The following is a 14,476-nucleotide window of genomic DNA, read 5'->3' on the forward strand; positions in this document are numbered from 1 at the left end:
TGCTGATTCATATATCATTTCATTCTGATCTAACTTGGAACACAGCGCCCTGGGCACAGGATCTCCCAGAAGCTTTCTGCACTTGGTTTTTTCTTAGAACCGTGTGCAACCTCCCCTTACCAGCCCTTCTGCTCTGGCCGTGGGGGAAAGGAGAGCAGGTTGGGTGTATGGGGGCGCTGCTCTGAGACAAAATACAGGCCAGGGTGGAGGGTGTGTCAGAGGAGGGCAAGGTGGCTGCAGGGTAGACCCCTTGTACCAGTTAACTTTGGGGTCCTGGAGCCTGAGGAGCTGAAGTTACCAGACCAAATGCAGATGGGAAAGCCTGCAATTTTATATCCCAGCAGAAGAGCTTTTGGCAGTGAAAGTAGGAAGCACCATTCAAGCAGGAAGAAATTTCCCTGGTTCAAGATAGAATGCTTAGACAGTCAGCAAATGTTTTGGTCACATGGGAAGAGGTTCAACATAAAACATTAAGTTTTAAAAAAAAGTACGTAATTGGATACATACGGCATGATCCCAAATTGGTGAAATCCATTTCTTTTTTTTTTTTTTTTAAATTAATTAATTTATTTATTTATTTACTTATGGCTGTGTTGGGTGTTCATTTCTGTGCGAGGGCTTTCTCCAGCTGCGGCAAGCGGGGCCATTCTTCATCACGGTGCGCTGGCCTCTCACTATCGCGGCCTCTCTTGTTGCGGAGCACAGGCTCCAGACACGCAGTCTCCAGATGCGCAGGCTCAGTAGTTGTGGCTCACGGGCCTAGTTGCTCCGCGGCATGTGGGATCTTCCCAGACCAGGGCTCGAACCCGTGTCCCCTGCATTGGCAGGCAGACTCTCAACCACTGCGCCACCAGGGAAGCCCCATTTCTATGTAAGTCTAGCTCTTAATGAACATTCAGATATAAATGGAAGAAACCCCAACTGAAATAAACCAAAATGTTATCAAATTTATACTTTATCTTTACCTGTAGTTTTTCATTTTACTGTAATGAAAATGTACTTCTTTTGTAGTGAAATGTTTATATGAAAACAAATAATAACTTAAACTGATCTTTGAGAGAAAGGGACTAAATCCAGGGTTACTAAAGACGTGTGAAAACCGGCACCAGACACCGGGAAGAAGACTTGTTTTTAGCCTCAGGTTCTCAGCAAAGATGATTAAATATTTCCAGCATCCTAAGTGATTCGTAATCTCTGAATGAAATCTGATAAAGTGAAACTTGGGCTGAAAATGAAAATTCTATCTCCTATTTCATCACGTGCGAGAAAGAACTTGGCCAAGTGGTTTCATGGAGTACCAGATGCCTTTGCAGTTCTGGGGCGCAGGGGGGTTTGAGGTTCCCTGGAGCAATGGGAAGGATGGCTCCCCAGGTGCAGTGAGGCTGCAGGGAGCAGGGTGGCCCCGCATCCCTGCGGGCTGTGCACCCAGAGCCAGCCGCTGCCCGTGACAGGCCCTGAAAGCCCTTCTCTTTCAAACACGGCGCCCGGAGTCTTCTGTGAAGGAATCCAGCTTTCTTCTGTGATGCCTTCTTACCATGACCTCACGGTTAACATCATTAGATCAATATCTGCATTTCTCCCTTCTCCTTTACTCTACAGCTAAGAATGCATGCTACAGTTTGGTGCAAAGATCCTGAAAATAAAATGAACGTCATTTTGACACGGCTGAGGTTGACACTGACCACAGCTAAAACCCTTCTTTAACTCCGCTGGCTGTGTTTTCCTCCAAGAAAAGAGACAGGGAGCCACTTTCCGCTTCTGTCCCGGCCTCTTTCGGGCCCTCTTCAGACCAGCCTGTTGGATTGGCTAATGCAAAAGAAGGCAGATCATTTTCTTGTTTTAAAGGAAAATAAATGAAGATTTGTCATTAGGTAATTATATATTACAATGTTAAATATTATTCTATTGAGAGCAAGAAGTAAACCTGTAGGAATAGGCAGGTTTCCAAATACTGACATTAACTTCTGGTTCAGATTTTCAAAGCCCACTATTCTCCCTCCCACCATCCCCCTCCTGCCTTATCCTTAATTCTACCTCTTCCTAGCTCTTCACTGCTATAGAGTGGAATCTCTGATGCTTCTGGCAACTTTGCGTTATTAGCAAGGGATGGCGCTTTGTTATTAGATTACCTTTTATTATTTCCTTCAGCTCAACGTGTACCTGATATTGGAGGGCTCTCCCTATGGGTTGAGATTGAGAGATGCTGCAAATGGTGTGGTTTTATTACTTTTGCGGGCCCCGTTTCCTTGCAGTCAGGTGAGAAACCTGGCTGTGCAGGCTGAGGGACAGGGGGTGTTGCCTTGCCTGAGCCCAGCATCCACGGCCTGGACTGGCCGCTTTTGCTTGTACTGCAGAACGGCGGGAGGCACCTGCTCTTCTGCTGACTTCAGATGCCTGTTCCAATGAAGAGATCAGTAGGTATTTAGTACGGCTCTCCTGGCCTCTTTGCACAGTGGGTCTAGTTTACCATCGCCTCCTAGGGAAATAGATATAATTTTCTTTTAGCCAGCTTTATATACAATGTCATGTCATATAAGACAAACATACGGCTTCCACTAGGAGAGCATTTCCAAAGGTCCCAGCCTTTATAGAGTATTAGTGGATTGGGAAAGCTTTTACTTTGAGCAGAGTGAGGCATGCATGATGCCAGCCTGCTGAGCCAGAAGCTCTCTGAGGCAAAGAAATCCATAGAATGTAGCTGATGATGCCATACACTGCCGGCATATCAACTCTGATTGTCTTAGCTAGCCTAGATAGAATAATCAAACAGAACAAAAACCATTTTCAAGGTAAATAATAATAAAACACACATTATTAAAATGAAAAACAACGAAACAACCTATTCTCCCTAAATTTGCACAGTCCCATTTGACGTCTAGAGCTAAAACTTCATTTTCTTTCCATCCCTCTTCTGTTTCCAGCGTTCTGGGAAGAAGCCCAGAGCATCAAGCACTTTACTGTGTATGGTTTAGGATGCGCTCATTCATGTGCCACAGAGCATGGGGCTTTGAGTAAGAATTTAAAACTCAGAGAGAAACCCAATTTGAATATGGGCAGGACACATCGACCACTTCAACTAGAAATGGAAGTGTCCCAGAGAAGGCAAAATGCTGGTGGGAAGGGCTTACCAAACTCCAAGTCTTTGATGTTGCAGTGGAAGACAACTTCTCCATTCACCATGAGTTCCACCACATTCCAGTCTTCTATCTTCTCTAGGATGGTCTGGTGTCCATCTTTAGCCAACACAGCTGGAAAAGATGGGGAAGGATGTGGGTGCCATGGGGACCGATGAACCTGATATGCAGGTGTCTTCATGGATGGCAGCGACTGGTCTGCTCTCCAGTTGTTCATGGCTGTAACTCAACATCCCTGGTGGGTGCCCACCTGGCACTGGCCCCGATGTGCCCTCCCCTTCGCTGGGAAGCACAGCCAGAGACCTGAAAAATTTTGGTTTTGGTTGTGATTTACCCCAGAGCCATATGATCAATGAAAATATGAGCTTTCTCTAGGGAAAGTTTTTGAGCCTTTCTTATAGAGGTGATGCTCAATGTTGGAGGGGATATACGGAATTAGGTAAAGTCTTACCCTGATGATGGAAATACAAATTGGTCACTTTTCTGGAGGGCAATTTGGAAGTACATACCAAAAGCCTCAAATGCCTCACAAAAATTAGAATTAAAAAATGATTCTAATCTCTGGCCCAGGAAATTGCACTTATAAGAAAGCTCCCTAAGGAAAAAATCAGAAATACAGACTTTTGCAACAAGATATTCCCTTCTGTACTACTATAATAGCAAAATACTGTGAATAACTTACATGCCCAATAATAGGAAGATGGTCAAGTAAATGGTGGCAAATGCATATGATGAGATTTTATTTGGACATTTCAAAAATGTTTATAAATTTTTAATAGCAAGAAAAATAATCATAATATAAGCAAAAAATCAGGGTACATGTAGAATATATATTAAAATATGTATTCAGGGACTTCCCTGGCGGTCCAGTGGTTAAGAATCCACCTGCCAATGCAGGGGACACAGGTTTGATCCCTGGTCTGGGAAGATCCCACATGCCGCGGAGTAACTAGGCCCGTGCGCCACAACTATCAAAGCCAGTGCTCTCTAGAGCCCATGCGCCACAACTACTGAGCTTGTGCGCCTAGAACCCGTGCTCCGCCACAAGAGAAGCCACCGCAGTTAGAAGCACGTGCACCTCAATGAAGAGTAGCCCCTGCTCACTGCAGCTAGAGAAAGCCTGCCCACAGCAATGAAGATCCAGTGCAGCCTAAATAACTAAATAACTAACTAACTAACTAACTAACTAAATAAATAAAATATGTATTCAGTGCAATTAATGTGTATATATTAGGAAAAAAGAAAATATCCAGTGATTATCTCTCTGTGGTGAGATTATGAGAAACTTAAAAAAAAATTCTTTTAGCATATTCTAGATTTTCTATAAAAATCAGGGAAAAGAATTTTTTAAAGCTAATGGACTAAATTTTTATTCTCCCCTTTGGAATCTGCATTTTGGTTATTACTTACATTCAACAGCTCCTTTTCTAGAGATCAGCTATGGGAAAATTGTTCGATTTATTCTCTATTGTGGAAATGCAAGGGTATATGGGTTTAGGAGAAATGATGTGCATGGAACAGCCTGGAGCTCTGTTTTCTCCAGCACATTTCTCCCCATGTTTCCTGATATGTTCACCCTATAACCTCAGTGTTAGAGTTGGTTCACTAAATCACCACCTTTGGCAGTCTTCATTCGTTGGTGAGAATTGTGGTTAGAATGGAAAGAGAAATCAGATGGTGGGCATGTTTTTTAAAGTCTTAGCATTTCAATCAGTCCTATGTGGAGAAAAGCAAACAGCTATGTCAGTTAATTGCATTTAATTACAGAGACAATTGCTGTTTCAAAATGTTGCCATGTCCACTTCTTCATCTTTCAATCAGTTCAAGAACATCCAGCCCCAACTGTGAACATTTTAATTGCGTGATTTTAATTTCACTTCTGGAAAGGAACTTCAAAAAGCAACTCAGCGAGGATCTCCATTAACAAGATAGTGCTCCTTGGGCACCCAGTGGTGGCCCTAATTGTCCTTGTGACTGACTGCTAACACCTCTCTCTACAGAACACCGGCATCTTTTTCTCTGGCATATTTATGTTATTGTATCCTATTTAAGTGTCTTGTTCTTAAACATCTTTAGAGGAAGGCACTCAGTTTGGACCAGAGACTTGTTTAAATGAAGCAGTCCACTCAGTTTGGAATGGCCAGTGAATCGTCCAGGGAGGCATAAAGGCAGTTTGTGGGCAGAGATTTCTGGGGATCAGATACTCCCCCCAGCAGCACCCCCTCTGGAGAGGGGAGTTATAGCCAGAGAGGGAAAAGCTGCAAGCTGGTAGGTAGGAGGCAATTTGGCCTCCATGACCTTGGCTTTGCATTGTCTGAAGACGCTCCTGGGACATGTACTTCAATTTGACTGGGAGAAATCAGGAACAAAACAGCTTCTCCATGCCCACTTTACACCCCACCTCTGGGGGCAAAGTGCTACCTCTATTCTGATAACACACAATACCAGCTCTCTAAATCCTGGGGGTTCTGCAGAGAAGGGTGCAGGTTCCACCTGGGGCCGGTCCCTGTGACCACAGTGTAAGGGAGGAGGGGCTCTGTAGAAGGAGACCCGGGAAGGTGTGTACCCCACAGCCTGCTATGGCCCTTTCCCTGCAGAGCACATCTCACCAAGCCTCATGTAACATCTGCGTTTGGGGTTTGTTTTATGAGAACAGCAGCACTCTTTCGTGGCAAGGTTTACCTAAGAAATAGGGTTTAATCCACCGAATAACCCACCCTATGGAGGTGGCGGCAGTGCCAAAAATGGGAATATGCCTCAACATCTGAGCAAATGAAGCCCTACAGGAAGAAATCCTCTTCAACAGAGCATGTCAGTCCTCACTTTGCCTTACAAAGCCCCGTGTCTCCTTCACTGACCACAGTACGTCCTCCCCGCCCCCCCACCCCGGGCCTGGTGTTAATACAGCTTGTTGAATAAACAAGCTCCTAATGGCGCTGGGCACCTCCAACGACTCTTTTGGACCCCGAGTGACGTAAATCTGAGTCTTATTAAAGCGATAAGCCACCTCCGAGTCTACTTCATCTACTCATCCTCAGGATACCTGTCTCCTTCTCACCACTCCAGGATGTGTTGAGCCCAGCTGTAGGGCGGCCAGTGCAGGCCTAAGGGATCAAACTCGGAGAAGCACCAGAATTCCTGCAGCTCATCCAAATGCCACCTCTCTACATGGAGGACCCATTTGTTTCCTATGAGCTGCTATGGGTTGTCTATTCAAAGAAAGGTCAGATAAATATACTCCATGCAACAAAGTCTTTGCAAAGGCAGTGGCTAACTCCAGCATAAATCAACCAGAATCTGTAAGGCCACCCGCAGAAAGCCTGACTCTTTGAAGTGGCATCTCATTCTTCAAGGGGGATCTGGGTGAGCTGGAGGGATATGGAAAAGTCTCCCTCTTCTCAGTACTGGTGGAATTGTGCGCCACCTGCAAATGATTTACATGTTGCTGGTTAGGAAGTCAAGGCAAACAGACAGGCATCTCCCCCTCCTCTGCTCGGCACAGATGCAAAGCCAATGACTATTAACGTGTGTAGCTAATGCGTAGCTAGGGACAGGAGGATGGCACACAGAGCAACTTAGCTAAATAAGGATGGATTCTATTCTTATGAGTCTTTTCCTTTTTAGCAGGTCATTTGGCAGACTTAAGTACAGCAGGCAAGGCACAACCATGGCGAGGGAAATTAACACTTCTTGTTAAGCATTAGTTAGTTTAATTTCATCAGTATTGAGGCCATAGTCAGGACATTTTTGCTAAGCTATTATAATTCATGGGTAATAAAGAAAGAAAGAAACTTTTCAGATTGCTTAAGGCATGGTAAGTTCAGGAGAGATCAGGCATATTTCCAAAGCCAGCAGGGTTTCGGGAAATGATAAAGGGCTATGATTTTTAAAGAAATGCACAGAACTCAGAGGCAGATTTTACAAATGAGAGCCTGCAAATGCACCACTCTGTGCTTGGTGTGATGTTAGTTGGGTCTAAAGTGATGGGGGGAGTGTTGAACAGAGAAAGGGGAGCAGATGCTCCCTGCTTTGCTTCTGTTAACACCCCGGCATTTGCCACCAGCCCTCAGTAAATGTTGGCTGCCAGTATTATATGAACTACCATTCAGGGATATACAAAGCTAACTTTAAAAATCAACCACCTGCTGATACCTTGCAATACTCAAGTCTCCTTCAACCATAAAAATTCTCCCCTTGATTCTCTTAAAATACGCCTTCCCCTCCCCTACTGTGGGAAGAGCTGCCTGGGCTCTCTATTTCCTCATCTCTACCATCCCTTTACCTCCTGCAGTCGGAGCCTCTGCCCACCTTCTCCTGAACTTGCATCCTCAGAGGCGAAGACCCATTAGCACATTCAATGGCTCACCCAGTTCTCCCCCACCCTTCCAGCAGATTCATGCTCTGACCTATCTCCTTTCTTGCTTCTTAAAACACTTGTGCTGGTAAAAACATATTTTAAACTCTAAAATTTTATCAGATTATAAATGTAATGCAGACTGATGAGTTCTTAAAAACCTTAAAAATTACAGAAAAGTAAAGGACATAGATTTAAAAATCGCCTATAATTCTTCCCCTCCCCCTCCTTTTGTCTTTTTCAGTGGAAGTGAGCTCATAGTGTACATAAAATTCAGGAATATGCTTTATTCCTTTAACACAATGGTTGTGGCAATCCAGCCCCATCAGTGCACACAGATCTGCCGTGTTGCGTTTCATGTGACAGATGTACAGCAATATATCCAGTCATTCCTTTTTCCGGTTGTTTCCAATTTTTCAAGATGACCAAGGAATGCAGAAAATCTTCATGGGCATGTTTCCATGTACATGTGCGAGTTTTTATATATTTATGAAATTGAGAAATGGAGTAGCTGGATTCTACAGTATACAGTTAAATTTTAAGACACTGCCAGGTTGCCCCCCAAAGTTACTGTGCCAACTTCCCCTCCCATCACAGGTCTTTGGGAACACTCTTTCTATGTCTTTCATCAACCATGGATTTATCTTTTTCTAGAGATAACTCCTGCTAACAGTTTGGTGCCTATTAGCTATTTTCTTCTTGAAATCCTCATCTCACTTGCCTTCTGTACCTCCAGGTTCTCTCCTACCGTTGCAGCCCTCAGAGGGACCACTGCCCATGTCCTGTGGTCTGCCTGGTTCTGACTTCCCTTGCTTCTTCCACAGTCTCACCTTCTGTGGTTCCAGCATTCGCTCCATGCAGGTTCATTTTAACTAGTATTTATCAGTCCTTCAGATATGCCAGGCACAGTTCCAGACTCTGGGACACAGCAGAGAACAGAACAAACAAGAATCCCTGAGCCCCTGAAGCATTCATCCCGGTAGGAGAGAAGGATAACAAGAGAAACAGGTGAAATGTATGTTGCGTTGGGTACTAATGAGTGCTAGGAAGAAATAAAAGAGGAGGGAAGGGAGATAAGGAAGAGGGAGGCTGAGGGAAGTGTCGACATTGTCAATGGAGATGCTCAAGGAAGACCTGTCTGTGAAGGTGACTTTTGAGAAAGACCTGAAGGCTGAGAGAGTAAAGAGAAAAGACCAGGGATTTCCCTGGTGGCGCAGTGGTTAAGAATCTGCCTGCCAATGCAGGGGACACGGGGTCGAGCCCTGGTCCGAGAGGGTAAGTAGCAACAGGGGGAAATGAGGTCAGGGAAGTCATCAGGAGCCTGGCAGGTCACTGAAGGAGCAACCAGAATGCTCTTGGAGGCAAGGGCCATGCTCTGACTCAGGTTTAATGGCAACACCTGGCTTTGAGAACATACTGCAGGGGACAAGGTGGTCACAGGGAGCTCAGTGAGGAGGCCAGGGCGGTGATCCAGGCAAGAGATGACTGACGGTGGCTTGGACAAAGAGGCCGAGGGTGGTGGCAGGGAGGTTAAGGCGTGGTTGAATTCTGTCGGGATACTTTGAAGATAGAGCCAACAGAATGTGCTGCTAGACTAGATGGGGAGTGTGAGGGAAAGAGAGGAGAGAAAGATGCCTGCAAGGTTTTTGGTTTGAGTAGGTGAAAGAATGGCGCTGCTATGAACCGAGATGGAAAAAATGCAGGAGGCACTGGTGAGTATTAGGAGGCTGGTTTAGATATTTTGGACATATTGGTCCGAGATGCCTATTAAGCATCCCAATGACAGTGAGAGGTCCTGACTGCAGATATATGATTTGCAAATCTTTTCTCCCACTCTATAGATTGTCGTTTCACTTTCTTAGTAGTGTCCTTCGATGCACAAAAGTTTTTAACTGTAATGAATTTCAATTGTTCTGTTTTTTGTTTTGTTGCCTATGCTTTTGGTGTTCAAGACATACTTGCCAAATCTAAGGTCATTCAGATTTGCCCCTATGTTTCCTTCTAAGAGTTTTTTAGTTTCTAAACTTAGACCTCTGATCAATTTTGAGTTAATTTTTATATATGGTATAAGGGTCTAACTTCATTCAAAATATATTCATGTAGATATCCACTTTCCCCAGTAGAAATTGTTAAAGAGAATGTTCTTTACGCATTGAATAGTCCTGACTCTCACGACAAAAGTCAATTGACTATAAAGGTGATGGTTTACTTCTAGACTCTCGATTCTATTCCATTGGTCTATATACTTATCCTTATGACAGTACCACACTATTTTGATTACTGTAACTTTGAGTAAGTTATGAAATCAGTAAGTGTGATACCTCCAACTTTGTTCTTTCTCAAGATGGTTTGGGCTAGTCTCAGTCCCTTGAAATTACCTATGAATTTTAGGATGAGTTTTTCCATTTCTGCAAAAACACCACCATTGAGATTTTGATAGGAATTGCATTGAATCTGTATACTGCTTTGGGAAGTATTGTCATCTTAACAGTATTAAGTCTTTCAATCCATGCACATGGTATATTTTTCCATTTACTTAGGTTTTCTTTGATTTCTTTTAGCAATTTTTGTAGTTTTCAGTGTATAAGATTTGCACCTCCTTGGTTAGATCTGTTCATATGTGTTTTGTTCTTTTAGATGCTATTGTAAATGGAATTGTTAATTTCCTTTTGAGACGGTTCATTGCTAGTTACAGAATTACAATTGATTTTTGTGTGTTGATATTTTTAAATTAATTAATTACTTTTTGGCTGCATTGGGTCTTCGTTGCTGCACGTGGGCTTTAGTTGCGGCGAGCAGGGGCTATTCTTTGTTGTGGTGGCTTCTCTTGTTGTGGAGCACGGGCTCTAGGCACGCAGGCTCAGTAGTTGTCGTGCACGGGCTTAGTTGCTCCGTGGCATGTGGGATCTTCCCGGACCAGGGCTCGAACCTGTGTCCCCTGCATTGGCAGGCGGATTCTTAACCACTGTGCCACCAGGGAAGTCCTGTGTGTTGAGTCTGTATAGTTAAACTGTGCTGATTTTTTTTTATTAGTTCAAACAGTGTTTTTGTGAACTCTAGGGTTTTCTAGCCAGACACTGATTGGATCTGGAGCACAGCCCCCGGAACCTCGCCTCCCATCTCCACCCTCTTAGGGAGTACTGTTACTTTTACTTTAACCCACCACCCCTTTAAGGCTGTCCTGGTCCAAGCTACTATCATCTCTCCCCTGGACCACCACAACAGTCCCTTGTCTCCCTGCTTCCATTCTTGGCCCCCTCTAATCTGTTCTACTCACAGCAGCCACAGTTTCATTCCCCTGCCTAATACTACACAGCCCTGCAGGATCTGGCCCCTGTCCACCTCTCTAGCCTCATCTTCGCATCAGTTCAACAAATACATAGGTCATTTGTTCATGCTTCCAGACTTTGCAGATATTAGTCCCCCAATCCGGAATGCTCTTTCTTTCTTTACTTGGTTAGCTTCTCCTCATTCTTTAAAGCTCAACTCAGATGTAATTCAGGCAAGTAAACCTTTCCAGATCTCTGTCCTCTCCCCTCCAATTATGGCCAGTGGCAGGTCCCACTATGATTACACTCCTGTGTCAGAGCCTTGGCACAGCTGTCAGTTAGCAGTCAACAATGACACAGTCACTTTAAGGACACATATCATGTTCACCAGTGTGTCCCCAGTACCTGGAAGAGTGTCCAACACATATTACTTGCTCAGTGAAGGTTTGTTGCGTGAATGGATGATCAAGGGACAGACTCTCTGCCATTTTTCAGCCACGCACCTTCGAAAAGTCACTTAATATTCCTGCTTCTCAGTTTCCCAATGTGTAAAGCAGGGTATGTAATATTTTCTATCCAGGTAATTTGCATTTACTACCCAGCACCCAGTGGGCTCACAGTGTATGTTTCTTCCCGCTCTAATATTGAGGCAGCAGAAGCCAGAGGAAGATGCTAAAACATCCTGCAGCTGTGGGGCTTAGGGCCGACTTTCCAGAGGAAGTAGCACTCGGTCTAGGTCTGAGGAATGAAGGAAGTCTAGGCAGAGGGCACGACCTGCACAGATGCTCAGAGGCTGGGGTGCACCTGGGCGCACTCAGCTGGGTGACTCTTTGGCGCTCAGCTGCCTACCTAGCAGGCCCTCCAGGCGGTAGGTGCGGTGCTCCACTGACAGGCCGACTGAGCTGTACGGCCCCTAGGGCATGATGACCGACGCGTTCCTGGGCATGGCTGGGCCTCCTGCCAGGGCAATACGGGGCAATACACACTGCTAGGCAACTGCTTTTCAGGCCCTTGGGAATGGGCGTGGTCATGTGTGGGTGGGAGGGGCCACGGAGGGTGGGCGTGGAGCTCGAAGATCCCCTGCACCCGAAGTCCTCTGCCAAGTGCCTGGCGTAGGGACTGGGGGTGAGGAGTCTCCCTTCTTGAATGCCTGCACCAACTACTGTGTGCCCGCTGCTGGTGTGCAAAAAGGCCACTTGCTCTCGTAACTGGCGCAGCCTGGTAAACATGGAATTTCAACTTGGTATGGCAAGTGTTAATGATAAATAACAACAATAGCCAGCGTTTACAGCTAGTTACAGAAAGTATGTGTCAGGCGACAAGATAAGCACCTTCCATGTTATCTCGTTTAATCATTTTACCGTTTCTATGATATAGGTTGTAATTTGTATTTACAAAACTGAGTGTCAGAGGTGCCAAGTAACCTTCCCAGGCAAGTCAGGCGTGTGGCATGGATTGGAAACCTTTGTAAGGTATGCATAGATGTCTTTTTATTTATCTTGCCTGGGGTTTGTTGGGACTCTTAAAACGTTGAATTTAAATCCTTCACCTGTTTTCGGAAAATTCTGAGCCATTTATCTCTTCACATATTGCTTCTGTCCCATTTTCTCACTTTTCAGGGACTCCAGTTAAATGTATGTTAGACTTTCTCAACGTATTCTCACTGTATTCCTGCTGTATTCTTCGCACAGTCTCTTCTCTCCTGTGTTTTTCTCTCTTTCTTTCTTCCATGCTTCTTTTGGGATTGTATGTATGTGTGTATTCATGGATTGATTGATTGATTGATTCATTCATTCATTCATTCATTTTTACCTGTAATCCATTTTACTCATTTTTCTGCAGTTGTGTCTTAAATACTATCAAAGCCATTAATCTGGTTATTTCAGTTATTTATTTTTCAATTCAAGAATTTTAGTTTGGTCCCTTTTCAAATTTGCTGTGCCACTTTTTATAGAGTTCACTTTCTTGCCAAGTTTTTCAGTTTGGCTTTATCTTCTTGATCATAGTAAAAATACTTGTTTTATAGTCTGTGTTTGGGAATTCCACTCTCTGGAGACCCCATGTGTCTGTTTCTGTTGTTATTTCTGCTAGTTTCTGTCATTTTGTCTTGTCTCCTAGAGTGCTTGGTTTACTTTAATTGTGTACTGGACATTGTACTAGAAAAATTATCTGTAGAAATAATTTGAGGCCAAGAAAGATGTTATTTTCCTCTATAGATGACTTTATTTTTCACTTCTTGCCAGGTCCTGGTGGCACCAGCAACCCAGAATCATCTTAATACAATTTCAGGGCTTGAGATTTTCTGAGCCATCCAGATGGCCTGAAACTGGGCTGCAGTCCATGTGGAGGTTGGTTTATTTATATTTTTTCCTCATTTCTGTGGTGCAGTCTTTTTGGATCCTAGCCCAATGAGGATTGTACCAAGGTTCCCCCCCCTTGGTGGTGTTAGACTCCAATTTTTGTAAGTGTAACTCTGCAAACTCCAAATTGCATCTCATCTTCTAGGTTGCCTATTCAATATCACTAGATAGTTCCAGAGAAAAAGTATCTCCAGTGCTATGCTTACTCTCATCCTCTTCCTGATCTTAATCCAGTTAGCTCTTTTCTGATTTTCAAGAAGATATAAAAAAACATATGTGACAGATTTTTAAAGATGTCTTATGTAGGAAGCATAGTCTGAATTAAACTCTACCGTTATCAGAAACAGAAGTTCACCCATTGAGAATTTCGCCGGAGTTGCATTGAATCTAGAAATCTATTTGGGGAAAACTGAATCTTTCTGACGCCTTCCTATTTATTATATTGAAATACCTCTCCTTTATTTAGATCTTCTTCAATGTCTTTAAGTATAGTTTATTATTATCTGTGCATGGCTCTGCATGTCTTTTGTTAAATTTATTGCAAGTTTCTATTGTAAGTCATGTATTTTGCATTGTGATTTTATTGCTGTATAAAATGAAGTTGACTTTTATATATTGATTTTATATAAGCTACCTTGACCGTTTCTTATGATTTCTATTAACGGTAGATTCTTTTGAGTTTTCTATGTAGACAATCACATTGTCTACAAACAATGATAATTTTATTTACTTGAGTAAGCCTTTTTTCCTTCTTATTGGACAGGCTAGAACCTCTAGTGAAATGATGAATAGAAGTGATAATACTGCCTATCGTCTCCTTACCCTGATTTTATTTTAGTTTTATATTTTAAATATTTATGTATTTATTTTTGGCTGCGTCGGGTCTTAGCTGCGGCACGCGGGCTTCTCTCTAGTTGTGGCGTGCGGGCTCTAGAGTGCATGGGCTTAGTTGCCCCGCGCATGTGGGATCTTAGTTCCCTGACGAGGGATTGAACCCGGGTCCCCTGCATTGGAAGGCGGATTCTTAACCACTGGACCGCCAGGGAAGTCCTGTTACCCTGATTTTAAAGGATAGAAAACATTTCCAATATTACCCTATTTAGGATGATGTATATTGTATGTTTTTGTAGATCTTTGTCAAGCTAAGTTCTTTTCTAATTCCATTTTACTATGAGTTTTTAAAAATTATGAATGACTGTTGAATTTTTTGAATGTATTTTAGTGATTTTAATGATTAGAATGATCCTATTATTTTTATTCTTTAGGCTGTTGATGAGTAAATGACATTTAGATATCTTCTAATATTAAAATACTTTGCATTCTTAGATAAACCTGAATTGATCATGGGTGTATTATTTC

The 14,476-nt window shown here is 43.4% G+C and overlaps 1 protein-coding gene across 1 annotated transcript; it reads right to left on the reverse strand.

The window, feature by feature from the left end:
• Positions 1-2,411: 2,411 nt before the first annotated feature.
• Positions 2,412-11,703, reverse strand: C16H10orf53 (chromosome 16 C10orf53 homolog). Its single transcript, XM_059900678.1, is given in 3 exon segments — positions 2,412-2,476; positions 3,129-3,248; positions 11,607-11,703. Coding segments are annotated over 3 exon segments (282 nt in total).
• Between the last annotated feature and the right edge of the window lie 2,773 nt (positions 11,704-14,476).

Source organism: Balaenoptera ricei, chromosome 16 (assembly GCF_028023285.1).
Source record: "Balaenoptera ricei isolate mBalRic1 chromosome 16, mBalRic1.hap2, whole genome shotgun sequence".
NCBI lineage: Eukaryota > Metazoa > Chordata > Mammalia > Artiodactyla > Balaenopteridae > Balaenoptera > Balaenoptera ricei.